Source organism: Oncorhynchus kisutch, linkage group LG11, assembly GCF_002021735.2.
Source record: "Oncorhynchus kisutch isolate 150728-3 linkage group LG11, Okis_V2, whole genome shotgun sequence".
NCBI lineage: Eukaryota > Metazoa > Chordata > Actinopteri > Salmoniformes > Salmonidae > Oncorhynchus > Oncorhynchus kisutch.
In genome coordinates, this window is record NC_034184.2 from 11,433,417 (window position 1) to 11,448,339 (window position 14,923).

Here is a 14,923-nt window from a genome sequence, read left to right on the forward strand (position 1 = left end):
GATTTGTTAAAAAAGTTTGAAATATCCAATAAATGTCGTTCCACTTCATGATTGTGTCCCACTTGTTGTTGATTCTTCAAAAAAAAATACAGTTTTATATCTTTATGTTTGAAGCCTGAAATGTGGCAAAAGGTCGCAAAGTTCAAGGGGGCCGAATACTTTCGCAAGGCACTGTATGTCATGCACAAAGTAGATGTCCTAACCGACTTGACAAAACTATAGTTTGTAAACAATACATTTGTGGAGCGGTTGAAAAACAAGTTTTAATGACTCCAACCTAAGTGTACGTAAACTTCCGACTTCAACTGTATGTAAAAAGTACTGTGTGTGTATCATAACAACACATTTTTGTTTGCAGGGCATCACCTGTGAAATCTCATATAAAAATTTGAATCCACATGTGAAAGGTTATGTAATTACATATGAAAATCCATATGTGAAATATCACATGTAAAGTGTTCAAAAACACATGGTTTAACATGATTTCACAAGTGCAAAACATGGAAATGTCACCTGTGAAATCATGTGATTTTCCATGTGAAATCATGTGTTTTTTACTTAAGGGTACTGATGAGAGGATATAGGGGAGGAGACTGACTGTTCGGGCTTATATTGAATAATGAGATTTTTTTTTCTTTTTTCTATTTTTGAATATATCCATACATTTTTTGGTAATTTGACCCCCTTTTTCTCCCCAATTTCGTGATATCCAATTGTGATCTTGTCTCATCACTGCCACTCCCCAACGGGCTCGGTAGAGGGGAAGGCCAAGTCATGCCGCGCTTCTTAACACCCGCTCGCTTAATCCGGAAGCCAGCTGCACCAATGTGTCGGAGGAAACACCGTTCAACTGACAACTAAAGTCAGCTTGCAGGCGCCCGGCCCGCCACAAGGAGTCGCTTGAGCATGATGAGCCAAGTAAAGCCCCCCAGGCAAACCCTCCCTTAACCCGGACAATACTGGGCTAATTGTGCGCCGCCCTATGGGACTCATGGTCGGTTGTGACACAGTCTGGGTTCAAACCCCAGGCTGTTGTGACACTGCAACACTGCAATGCCTTAGACCGCTGCGCCACTTGGGAGGCGAATAATGAGTCTCTGCTCTGTCTGTCTCCATCTCACCCCCTGTTATTACTCCATCATCCCTATCCTGTAGAAACTCAATAACTCTGCTGAAAGAACCCGTGTCTAAATCCCAAATAGCACCCCTTTCCCAATGTAGTGTATGGTCAAAAGTAGTACACTATATAGGGAACAGGGTGCCATTTGGGATGCAGACACACCTTCCCAGTGATTGACTCATTATTGAAACACCCTCACAAAGCAGACCACGGAACTGACATTACACACAGACAGCTCAGGTCCTCTTTGAAACAACATTCAATCTCTGTTTCACCCTCCTCCCCTATCTCTCCTCTCCTTTTTTCCAGTTGTCTTGACGACAGTGACAGACTATTCGTCTCTAGGGTTCTTGTTTTGTGGTTTTGTCAGAGACCCTCCTTTAATGTCTAGCCCAGTTCTCTCTAATTATCTCTCTCTCACTGTTTCTCTCTCTTACCCCAATGATGGGGCCACACCACCTAAACTATGGAGCTTAATTTCTACTGCAAACAATCACTCAAAGACTGGAAGACTGAGAAAGAGAGAGGGGGGAAAAGAGAGAGTGACAGACATATGGAGAGATAATTAATTGAGCTCAGATGTTGCAGTAAATCAAATCAAATCAGGCTTTATTCATTTCAGAAATGGAATGCAACAACGCAATGTGCTTCAAAGGAAAATAACTAATCAAATCAATGAAAATAAAAGCGTAACTATTTACTACAAAAACATAAGCGGATAAAATAAAAGAATAACAAAAACTGAAAGCCTAAAAATTACCCTAAGGAAAAGCAAAGCTAAAAAGGTGTGTTTTAAGATCACAGTTTGGGCCCCCCTCAGGTTCTCTGGCAGGCTATTCCAGAGGCTGGGGGCATCATAACTAAAGGCTTTCATGTCTCTTGGTCCTTGTCTTTGGGATAGTTAAAAGGCCAGTTCCAGAGGACCTGAGGGACATACTGGGTACACAACTTAAAAGCATGTCTGACATGTATTGGGGTGCACAATCATGGATTGATTTAAAAACAATAGAATAATCTTAAAATGAATTCTAAAACTCACAGGCAGCCAGTGCAGAGACCTTAAAACCGGTGTGCTCTCCTGTAGACGTTTGAAAAAGACAGATTTGGGGAAATTCCATTACCGATCCATGCTACTTCATCTATAATCTATCTATTAAAAGGCATTCATGCATTACTTTGGAGAGCGCAGGTTGTTTTTATTTTTCATCCATTTATTTCTTCTGACAACTGACCCAAAGTAGATCACAGCAGATCAAAACTAAATACAGTCTGATACATGACTACTAAGTGTGTATGGGTTGGCCCTTATCTAATCAACAGGTGTATTATTCATAAGACAATGACAAACCATTAACACTTCAAAAGAGGAGGGACTTTCTGTCCCCATATCAAGCCACAATACATCACTGTCTATTAGTTTCACCAAGAACAGACTAGATTACAGCCCTCTTTTTAAAAAGGGTGCCATTCATAGGCAAAGATAATATACATACTGAAACAAAGATGGTTAATAACAAGATTACAACCAAAAAGCAATTAATAAGAGATGAAACTGAAGAGAGAGAGAGACAATATTCTCCTCTTCCAAACCCCCTGTTCTGGGATAGAGAGAGACAAGAGTTTCCTCTTCCAAACCCCCAGTTAGCTAGTGCTTCTGGGATAGAGAGATACAAGAGTCTCCTCTTCCAAACCCCCAGTTAGCTAGTGCTTCTGGGATAGAGAGACATGATTCTCCTCTTCCAAACCCCCAGTTAGCTAGTGCTTCTGGGATAGAGAGACATGATTCTCCTCTTCCAAACCCCCAGTTAGCTAGTGCTTCTGGGATAGAGAGAGACAAGAGTCTCCTCTTCCAAACCCCCAGTTAGCTAGTGCTTCTGGGATAGAGAGATACAAGAGTCTCCTCTTCCAAACCCCCAGTTAGCTAGTGCTTCTGGGATAGAGAGACATGATTCTCCTCTTCCAAACCCCCAGTTAGCTAGTGCTTCTGGGATAGAGAGAGACATGATTCTCCTCTTCCAAACCCCCAGTTAGTTAGTACTTCTGGGATAGAGAGAGACATGATTCTCCTCTTCCAAACCCCCAGTTAGTTAGTACTTCTGGGATAGAGAGAGACATGATTCTCCTCTTCCAAACCCCCAGTTAGCTAGTGCTTCTGGGATAGAGAGAGACATGATTCTCCTCTTCCAAACCCCCAGTTAGCTAGTGCTTCTGGGATAGAGAGAGACATGATTCTCCTCTTCCAAACCCCCAGTTAGCTAGTGCTTCTAGGATTTCAGTCAGAATAATAATAGAATGTGTGTTGCATGTTAAATAGAAACCCAGCTCACACACTGACACTCATCAACGTCAGACCGATGAAACCAGTCAATAAAGCAAGAGTGAAAGAGGAGTTATTGAGCAGAGCCAGAGTGGGTTTCACAGTGGGTTTCATCAACAGACAGCATCTCCCAGGGCCCATCTCTCACCTTGTCCTATTGATTTAATAAAGAAGTCTATGGTTAGGAAGACTATTACTCTGTATCCTCTGATTACTGTTAGTGGCTAAATATGCTACCAGACACCACTCCAAGTCTACTCTATTTAAGGCAACATTTGTTAATGTATAAACTCTTCACTCGTTCCCAGTCCCACTAAACCTTATGAAGCCTGTCAGTGAGTGTATACTACCAACCAACTCCAGGCCAACTACCAGCTCCTAGGTGCACACTTTATACTCCAGAGTCGGCTGTACCCATAGCCAGTCAACACTTGAGAGCACAATACTCACAAAAGAGTGTACAGTGCTCCCACTCCCCACATTCACTAAAACACACTGTCCATTCTAATGTGATGAGGCATTTGATCCTCGATGAGCCTTCAGTGTTGCTTTATGCGTGAAGGGGCACGACAGTGACGGCACTCCACTTGACATGAACACAAAGACTCTGCCCGCAGCTATAGGTGTGGTGGTACTGTGCATGTGTAGTGTTCATTTCCCTCCCATCTGTGCACTTTTATGTACAGTTTTTCCTCCTTGCGGTGTGTGGCAAGATCAAGGAGGCAGCTGGGCCTATGACTTTCCCTGGGTTTACTGTCAATACGAACTTCATAAACTTCTTTCTTTGATATCTTCTTTGGCAGGATTCTCCAATAGACGCGGACCAAATTCGGGCAATTTTATTTGCCCACCCAATTTTTTAAAACAATTTTGGGACATAAAAGACTGTAAAAATCACCAGGAATTTCAGGAATATATATTCCCACTCGTAAATAAAGAGGTATATGTGATCGTATCCCAATATAATCCAGGTTTGAAATGATTCTGCTCTTGTGAAAATACTATACAGTATCTGTTTATAACTATGTTCTGGGCCCCCGACCATCCACTCAAGAAAAACAATCGGTCCGCGGCTGAATGTAATTGGGAACTCCTGTTCTGTGGATTACTGCTCCATGTGTGTAAATCATTACTTTACAAGAAAGTCAATAGAAGGGTTTGGCATTGTTTGTGAAAACAAAGCATGACAACCATGGCAACCAAGAGCAAAAATGGTCTGTCTGGTTTTTATAGACACATAGAGAAAAAGGTGGTTTTGGATGAGGGTAAAGTCACGCGACCGTCTGTTAAAGTGCTCTCTTTAGCCGTCTGACTAGCATACCCAAGGTGCATTGAGTGTACAGTCTGATCACTGAGACCTCTGTGAAATTAGATTACATCTGGTTCTAGTCTCACCTCGTTCTCCTTGGTTAATTAAGATCTGGTTCTAGTCTCACCTCGCTCTCCTTGGTTAATTAAGATCAGGTTCTAGTCTCACCTCGTTCTCCTTGATTAATTAAGATCTGGTTCTAGTCTCACCTCATCCTCCTTGATTCATTAAGATCTGGTTCTAGTCTCACCTCGTTCTCCTTGGTTAATTAAGATCTGGTTCTAGTCTCACCTCGCTCTCCTTGGTTAATTAAGATCTGGTTCTAGTCTCACCTCGTTCTCCTTGATTAATTAAGATCTGGTTCTAGTCTCACCTCGCTCTCCTTGATGAATTAAGATATGGTTCTAGTCTCACCTCATTCTCCTTGATGAATTAAGATCTGGTTCTAGTCCCACCTCATTCTCCTTGATTAATTAAGATCTGGTTCTAGTCTCATCTCGTTCTCCTTGATTAATAAAGATCTGGTTCTAGTCTCACCTCGTTCTCCTTGATTCATTAAGATCTGGTTCTAGTCTCACCTCGTTCTCCTTGATGAATTAAGATCTGGTTCTAGTCTCACCTCGTTCTCCTTAATTCATTAAGATCTGGTTCTAGTCTCACCTCGTTCTCCTTGATGAATTAACATCTGGTTCTAGTCTCACCTCGTTCTCCTTGATGAATTAAGATCTGGTTCTAGTCTAACATTGTTCTCCTTGATTAATTAAGATCTGGTTCTAGTCTCATCTCGTTCTCCTTGATTAATTAAGATATGGTTCTAGTCTCACCTCATTCTCCTTGATGAATTAAGATCTGGTTCTAGTCTCACCTCATTCTCCTTGATTAATTAAGATCTGGTTCTAGTCTCATCTCGTTCTCCTTGATTAATTAAGATCTGGTTCTAGTCTCACCTCGTTCTCCTTGATGAATTAAGATCTGGTTCTAGTCTCACCTCGTTCTCCTTGATGAATTAAGATCTGGTTCCAGTCTCACCTCGTTCTCCTTAATTCATTAAGATCTGGTTCTAGTCTCACCTCGTTCTCCTTGATGAATTAACATCTGGTTCTAGTCTCACCTCGTTCTCCTTGATGAATTAAGATCTGGTTCTAGTCTAACATTGTTCTCCTAGATTCATTAAAATCTGGTTCTAGTCTCACCCCATTCTCCTTGATTAAGATCAGGTTCTAGTCTCACCTCGTTGTCCTTAATTAATTAGATCTGGTTCTCCTTGATTATTTGAAATCAGGTTCTAGTCTCACCTCGTTCTCCTTCTTCTCGTACTTGGTGGCTTGTTTTCCCTGGGTCTTTCTCCGCAGCTTCTTCAGGTCCGTCTGAGAGCGCTCCAGAGAGTCCTGCTTCATTTTGTGCTCTGACTGGTACCGCTTGAATGTTGCCTGGATGAGAGATACAGAGGATAAGATGGAGCGATGGAGAAGACTTTGACTGAATGCAAGGAGAGGGGATATTGAGGAGGGGATAGAGGATATTGAGGAGGGGACAGGGGATATTGAGGAGGGGACAGGGGATATTGAGGAGGGTATAGGGGATATTGAGGAGGGGATAGGGGATATTGAGGAGGGGATATTGAGAAAGGGATAGAGGATATTGAGGAGGGGACAGGGGATATTGAGGAGGGGATAGAGGATATTGAGGAGGGGACAGGGGATATTGAGGAGGGGATAGGGGATATTGAGGAGGGGATAGGGGATATTGAGGAGGGGATAGGGGATATTGAGGAGGGGATAGGGGATATTGAGGAGGGGACAGGGGATATTGAGGAGGGGATATTGAGAAAGGGATAGAGGATATTGAGGAGGGGACAGGGGATATTGAGGAGGGGATATTGAGAAAGGGATAGAGGATATTGAGGAGGGGACAGGGGATATTGAGGAGGGGATAGGGGATATTGAGGAGGGGATAGGGGATATTGAGGAGGGGATAGGGGATATTGAGGAGGGGATAGGGGATATTGAGGAGGGGACAGGGGATATTGAGGAGGGGACAGGGGATATTGAGGAGGGGATATTGAGAAAGGGATAGAGGATATTGAGGAGGGGACAGGGGATATTGAGGAGGGGATAGAGGATATTGAGGAGGGGATAGGGGATATTGAGGAGGGGATAGGGGATATTGAGGAGGGTATAGGGGATATTGAGGAGGGAATAGGGGATATTGAGGAGGGGACAGGGGATATTGAGGAGGGGATATTGAGAAAGGGATAGAGGATATTGAGGAGGGGACAGGGGATATTGAGGAGGGGATATTGAGAAAGGGATAGAGGATATTGAGGAGGGGACAGGGGATATTGAGGAGGGGATAGGGGATATTGAGGAGGGGATAGGGGATATTGAGGAGGGGATAGGGGATATTGAGGAGGGGATAGGGGATATTGAGGAGGGGATAGGGGATATTGAGGAGGGGACAGGGGATATTGAGGAGGGGATATTGAGAAAGGGATAGAGGATATTGAGGAGGGGACAGGGGATATTGAGGAGGGGATAGAGGATATTGAGGAGGGGACAGGGGATATTGAGGAGGGGATAAAGGATATTGAGGAGGGGATAGGGGATATTGAGGAGGGGATAGGGGATATTGAGGAGGGGACAGGGGATATTGAGGAGGGGATATTGAGAAAGGGATAGAGGATATTGAGGAGGGGACAGGGGATATTGAGGAGGGGATAGAGGATATTGAGGAGGGGACAGGGGATATTGAGGAGGGAATAGGGGATATTGAGGAGGGTATAGGGGATATTGAGGAGGGAATAGGGGATATTGAGGAGGGGATATTGAGAAAGGGATAGAGGATATTGAGGAGGGGACAGGGGATATTGAGGAGGGGATAGAGGATATTGAGGAGGGGATAGAGGATATTGAGGAGGGGACAGGGGATATTGAGGAGGGAATAGGGGATATTGAGGAGGGAATAGGGGATATTGAGGAGGGGATATTGAGAAAGGGATAGAGGATATTGAGGAGGGGACAGGGGATATTGAGGAGGGGACAGGGGATATTGAGGAGGGGACAGGGGATATTGAGGAGGGGATAGAGGATATTGAGGAGGGGACAGAGGATATTGAGGAGGGGACAGGGGATATTGAGGAGGGAATATGGGATATTGAGGAGGGGATAGGGGATATTGAGGAGGGGATAGGGGATAATGAGGAGGGGATAGAGGATAATGAGGAGGGGATAGAGGATAATGAGGAGGTGATACGGGATATTGATGAGGGGATAGGGGATATTGAGGAAGGGATAGAGGATATTGATGAGGGGATAGGGCATATTGAGGAGGTGATAGAGGATATTGATGAGGTGATAGAGGATATTGAATATTGAGGAGGGGATAGAGGATATTGGTGATATTGAGGAGGGGACAGGGGATATTGAGGAGGGGATAGAGGATATTGAGGAGGGCATAGGGGATATTGAGGAGGTGATAGAGGATATTGGTGATATTGAGGAGGGGATATTGGTGATATTGAGGAGGGGATAGAGGATATTGGTGATATTGAGGAGGGGATAGAGGATATTGAAGGGACAGGGGATATTGAGGAGGGGATATGAGACTATGTTTTTGTTTTTGTTTTCTACCCAATTGGTAGTTAAAGTCTTGTCCCATTGCTGCAACTCCCGTACATCTTCCCGAAACACAACCCCAACCAAGCCGCACTGCTTCTTGACACAATGCACGCTTAACCCGGAAGCCAACTGCACCAATATGTTGGAGGAAACACCTGGAAACCGTGTCAGCGTGCATGCGCCCGGCCCGCCACAAGAGTTGCTAGAGTGCGATGGGACAAGGACATCCCGGTCGGACAAACCCTCCCCTAACCCGGAGGACGCTGGGCCGTGCATCGCCTCATAGGTCTCCCTGCGACACAGCCCGGTATTGAACCAGGATCTATAGTAACGCAGTTAGCACTGCGATGCAGTGCCTTAGACCGCTGCGCCACTCAGGAGGCCCTGGAGACCATGTTTTAAGTGTGTACTCACATACCTGTACACGTAGACACGTAGACATACAGACACCTACACAAACACACGCATGCACTCACACACTCCTTGCCAAGGTCCTACAATGGTCAAGGTACTTACAGTCATATATTTGACATCCATCTCTGTTTTCCTCTCCAGCTCAGAAATGATTTCTTTGTGGAACTGCTTGAACTGAAAAGAAAAGAAAGAATGTAGTTCAAGTTGATATATAAACGTATGACAATAATAATCATGGAAAGATGGTGACATCAGGATAACAGTTGTGAGCCTGAGCCAGAGGAATGTAGCTGTGATAATGTCTTTCTCAGTAAGGGGAATTCCAACAACAGGTCTGTCTTTTGTTTTTTAAACATTGACTACTTTCTCCTTCTTTCCCTCTTACAGAAACACTACATGACCAAATGTATGTGGACACCTGCTTGTCTGACACCTCATTCCAAAATCATGGGCATTAATATGGAGTTGGTCCCCCTTTGCTGCTATAACAGCCTCCACTCTTCTGGGAAGGCTTTCCACTAGATGTTGGAACATTGCTGCGGAGACTTGCTCCATTCAGCCGCAAGGGCATTAGTGAGGTCGGACACTGATGTTGGGCGATTAGGCATGCAGTTGGTGAGCCAGGGCTCTGTGCAGGCCAGTCACTCAACAAACCATATCTGTATGGCATTGTCATGCTGAAACAGGAAAGGACCTTCCCCAAACTGTTGCCACAAAGTTAGAAGCACAGTATCGTCTAGAATATCATTGTATGCTGTAGCGTTAACATTTCCCTTCACTGGAACTAAGGAGCCTTCCCCAAACCATGAAAAACTCCAATACCGATTATTGGAGGACCAAAAAAGCCGATACCGATTAATCTGACAATTTATTTATTTATTTATTTGTAATAATGACAATGACAACAATACTGAATGAACACTTATTTTAACTTACTATAATACATCAATAAAATCAATTTAGCCTCAATCAATAATGAAACATGTTCAATTTGGTTTAAATAATGCAAAAACAAAGTGTTGGAGAAGAAAGAAAGTAAAAGTGCAATATGCTAACGTTTCAGTTCCTTGCTCAGAACATGAGAACATATGAAAGCTGGTGGTTCCTTTTAACATGAGTCTTCAATATTCCCAGGTAAGAAGTTTTAGGTTGTAGTTATTATAGGAATTATAGGACTATTTCTCTCTATACCATTTGTATTTCATTAACCTTTGACTATTGGATGATCTTATAGACACTTTAGTATTGCCAGTGTAACAGTATAGCTTCCGTCCCTCTCCTCGCTCCTCCCTGGGCTGAGACAACAGTGAGACAACAGCCACCCTCGAAGCAGCATTACCCATGAGCAAGGGAAACAACTACTAGAAGGCTCAGAGCGAGTGATGTTTGAAACGCTATTAGCGCGCGCTAACTAGCTAGCCATTTCACTTCGTTACACCAGCCTCATCTCGGGAGTTGATAGGCATGAAGTCATAAACAGCGCAATGTTTGACGCACAACGAAGAGCCACTGGCAAAATGAATGTTTACGCGCCTGCTTCTGCCTACCACCGCTCAGTCAGATACTTAAATACTTGTATGCGCAGTCATATTATATATATATATATTTTTTTTTTGACCTTTATTTAACCAGGCAAGTCAGTTAAGAACAAATTCTTATTTTCAATGACGGCCTACGAACAGTGGGTTAACTGCCTGTTCAGGGGCAGAACGACAGATTTGTACCTTGTCAGCTTGGGTGTTTGAACTTGCAACCTTCCGGCTACTAGTCCAACGCTCAAACCCCTAGGCTACCCTGCCGCCCCAGGGGTTATCCTGCCGGCTACCCTGCCGCCCCAGGGGTTATCCTGCAACGTAGGACACGCTAGATAATATCTAGTAATATCATCAACCGTGTGTAGTTAACTAGTGATTATGATTGATTGTTTTTTTATAAGATAAGTTTAATGCTAGCTAGCAACTTACCTTGGCTTACTGCATTCGAGTAACAGGCAGTCTCCTTGTGGAGTGCAATGAGAGAGAAGCAGGTCGTTATTGCGTTGGACTAGTTAACTGTAAGGTTGCAAGATTGGATCCCCTTAGCTGACAAGGTGAAAATCTGTCGTTCTGCCCCTGAACGAGGCAGTTAACCCACCGTTCCTAGGCCGTCATTGAAAATAAGAATGTGTTCTTAACTGACTTGCCTAGTTAAATAAAGGTATAACATATATATATATTTTTTTAAATCTGCAAATCGGCGCCCAAAAATACAGATTTCCGATTGTTATGAAAACTTGAAATCGGCCCTAATTAATCGGCCATTCCGATTAAATGGTCGACCTCTAGTTGGCACTATGCATTCGGGCAGGCAGCGTTCTCCTGGTATCTGCCAAACCCAGATTTGTCCATCAGACTGCCAGATGGTGAAGCCTGATTCATCACTGCAGAGAACGCAATATTCATCATACAAATCATCTTAAATTCAGTTAATTTCGTGAAATTCCACACATTTTGACATGGGGCGTAGAGAAGTTATTGCAATTTTATAACAAATTTCATGCAATTCTACACATTTTGACATGGGTTGGAGAGGAAAAATTTGCTGTTATAGTCATTTTTTTCTCAACAGGTTCTATTATGATATGTGAGTGAGACTGGAAAAATCAAGGGGGCCCCCCGGCTGGTGATTAGACCATGATTACTAAGTTTACATAGCTAGCCGCTGGACTAATTTACCAATCTATTTGGGCTAATTGTCAGTCACTGATCGTCTCACATAACAATAGAAAAACTACTGATGGGGGGGGGGGGGGGGGGGGGGGGGGGGCTGCAGGTTGTCCATCCCTAGTCTAAAATACAAACAAAGTAGTAACAGTTGTCTTGTGTCCAGGTGGTATTTCTCAGTAGACTTTGTTGTATTCTAGGTGTGTTTAGAGGATTAGGGAGGCCTGCTAATTACTAATCACAGTGAGAAAGAGAGAGTTGGCATAGGAAGGCCCTATGGATGTGGGTGGACATGAGCACAAAATGCAGGTCAAAGAGAATGATATCCCTGGACTTCAGTCTGCCACTTAACTAGCAATTAGATGGTAAAATGGTAATTACATAACAAAAAATGAATAATTACTATTTTACTAAGAGAAGAAGTGACAGTAGGTCAGCTGGGTAACTTACATTCTCCTCCAGCTCCAGGTGAACCTTCTTGTGCACCTCAGAGATTTCCATCAGAACCACACCTGTAGAAAACAGATCATACATCATACACAGGTAAGGGACATCTAGGCTGGGTGCCAGTCACAGTCCTGCTAGTCTATATCCTCTTTAGTCAACATACTGTTGTCTTATTGGGCAAGGCCAGGATACATCTTCCCTTAGCTTGTAAGACAACCAGGATAAAAACTACTGCATTTGAATATGCTGTGGACATCTATGATCCTTTCTCCTCACATTGCTTGGCGGCAACGACGTCCCTGATAGACTAGCTGGCATGGGACAGGCTGAGACGTCACGAGGAGGACAATGGGTTTTCACCTCAAAGCTGTTGAATCTGTTCTTTCCCTATGCTTACAGAAACAACTGTTACTTTAGTGGTCAAGAACAAAGCGTACTCTAGCCCTTATCAAAATGTAATGTGTATTTTACGTCATGAGGGGGTTTTACATACTGCATGGATGACTTTTCGGAACAGTAATGTTTGAACAGTAACTAAGTAGTCGCTACTGATCAGATCCACATTGACACAGAGACAGAAAAAACAACCATTGAACGCCATAGAGGAACATGGCACAACTGCAGTCATACTGTAAACAGAAGTAGACAACGAAAGCAGACAGACACAATAGGGTGACATCTAGAGGTTCTGTAGACTATACTGGAATAATATTCCAGCATATTGTTAAGAATTAGTTGTGGTGCATTCTAGCACCATCTGCCACTAGCGCCACCTGCCACTAGCAGGTTTGCTTTTGACAAAATGTAATATTGTATATGAGTTAGTTGTGTTTTTTTCTATTCCCTTTGCAAACACCTGCAACCACCGTCCAATCACTCCTATCACCTCAGTATTAATTCAATACCCTAAAGCCACGACTGGGCCTGTGAGACCATATTAACAGACTCAACCCAAACACACTGAGCATACATACATTAGGCACACGCACGCACGCACGAGCACACACACACACCTGGTGTGACCCCAGGCAGGCCTGCTTATACAGAGCTGTACCTCTCTGGCCGACTGCAGCTTCAACAACATTGCCCTCTGATAGTCAATAGTACGTACTGGTAAATGCTGCCATCGCACGTCAGGGGGAGGGGTTGCTGGGCTCTGGGCAGGCTGATATACAGCACCAACAACAGCCTGCTTCAGAATGAGATGGATGGTGTTCAAACAGTCTGCAGAGTGAGGGCTGGGGTTTAGTGAAAGGGATGGTGTGCAGTGAGAGGGATGGTGTGCAGTGAGAGGGATGGTGTGCAGTGAGAGGGATGGTGTGCAGTGAGAGGGATGGTGTGCAGTGAGAGGGATGGTGTGTAGTGAGAGGGATGGTGTATAGTGAGAGGGATGGTGTGTAGTGAGAGGGATGGTGTGTAGTGAGAGGTATGGTGTATAGTGAGAGGGATGGTGTGCAGTGAGAGGGATGGTGTGCAGTGAGAGGGATGGTGTGCAGTGAGAGGGATGGTGTGCAGTGAGAGGGATGGTGTGCAGTGAGAGGGATGGTGTGCAGTGAGAGGGATGGTGTGTAGTGAGAGGGATGGTGTGTAGTGAGAGGGATGGTGTGTAGTGAGAGGGATGGTGTGTAGTGAGAGGGATGGTGTGTAGTGAGAGGGATGAACATGTGTGGGTAGAACTGAAAAGGCGTGTGTGAGCAAGGAGGCCTATAAACCTGACTCAGTTACACCAGCTCTGTCAGATGAAATGGGCCAAAATTCACCCAACTTATTGTGGAAAGCTTGTGTAAGGCTAGCCAAAACATTTGACCCAAGTTCAACAATTTAAAGGCAATGCTACTAAATACTAATTGAGTGTATGTAAACTTCTGACCCACTGGGAATGTGATGAAAGAAATAAAAGTTTCGGAGGACGCATGGTTCTCGACCTTCGCCTCTCCCGAATCCGTACGGGAGTTGCAGCAATGAGACAAGACTGTAACTACTACCAATAAGGACATTTGACCCTGTAATCCTCCACATGGCTCTGGTCTTAGTCATAGTGATCTGTGTGCTACAAGGTTTTATGTAAATAAGGAAAAAATACATCTCTCTCTCAAAACATTACAACTGAATCTGGTTCTGCTGTCTCCAGATTGACCTACCCTGATAAGGATACATACTATTACACTTGTAGAAAAAAAGTGCTATCTATGTAGAACCTAAAAGGGTACTTCATCTGTCCCCATAGCAGAACCCATTGAAGAACCATTTTTGGTTCCAGGTAGATCCCTTGAACCCTTTTGGGTTCAATGTAGGATATTTTTCAGAGAGGGTTCTACATGGAACCCAAAATAGTTCTCCCTGCAAACAAAAAGTGTTCTACCTGGACCCAAAACGGGTTATCCTATGGGGACAGCTGGAGAACCCTTTAGGAACCCTTTTTTCTAAGAGTGTACCCAGGAAAGGATACATAGTATTGTTCATAATACTGTATAGATAGGTATATGTGTACATCTCCAAACACTGCTTCATCTACAATATAAGAATGAATAATACTAGCCTTACATACAGCTATAGTTACATCCACTATAATCAAAGGCTTCACAGCTTGACTGACTGTGTCTGTTTGTGGTGGGTCATTTGGGAAACCACCCAGTAATGATGATAAGACTTGTATCCCAGCCTTATCCTAGATGTCTTCAGATAGTGCTAGGTGGTGGCCATAGTCTCGTTGTGATGTCTGGTTTTAGAGTGACTTAATAACGACTTGATCATTATTATAGAAACATCCTTATACCTCTGTGGTTTATGGTGGTTTTGATAGCACAGAAAACTACATCCATCCTCTTTCACATTGTTACCAGGTGATGTAGTTTATGAATGGTGTAGGCCTCTGGTAACAGAATACCTGCCGTTCCCTCATAAGAGTCCAATAGAAAAACATGGTGTGGAAAAACACAACTTTATTAGATGACAAATTACAATAGATTTAAACAGGTGATCTGTTCAGGTTATTCA

The 14,923-nt window shown here is 43.7% G+C and overlaps 1 protein-coding gene across 2 annotated transcripts in view; it reads right to left on the reverse strand.

The window, feature by feature from the left end:
- Window positions 1-14,923, reverse strand: part of LOC109899166 (brain-specific angiogenesis inhibitor 1-associated protein 2-like protein 1) — a 71,524-nt gene that overhangs the window by 43,305 nt on the left and 13,296 nt on the right. For both annotated transcript variants that reach the window (XM_031835279.1, XM_031835280.1), the window contains exons 4-6: window positions 11,930-11,991; window positions 8,880-8,951; window positions 6,042-6,176 (exon numbers count right to left, since the gene is read on the reverse strand). In XM_031835279.1, the coding sequence (XP_031691139.1) occupies window positions 6,042-6,176; window positions 8,880-8,951; window positions 11,930-11,991 (269 nt within the window). The remainder of the gene's footprint in view (window positions 1-6,041; window positions 6,177-8,879; window positions 8,952-11,929; window positions 11,992-14,923) is intronic.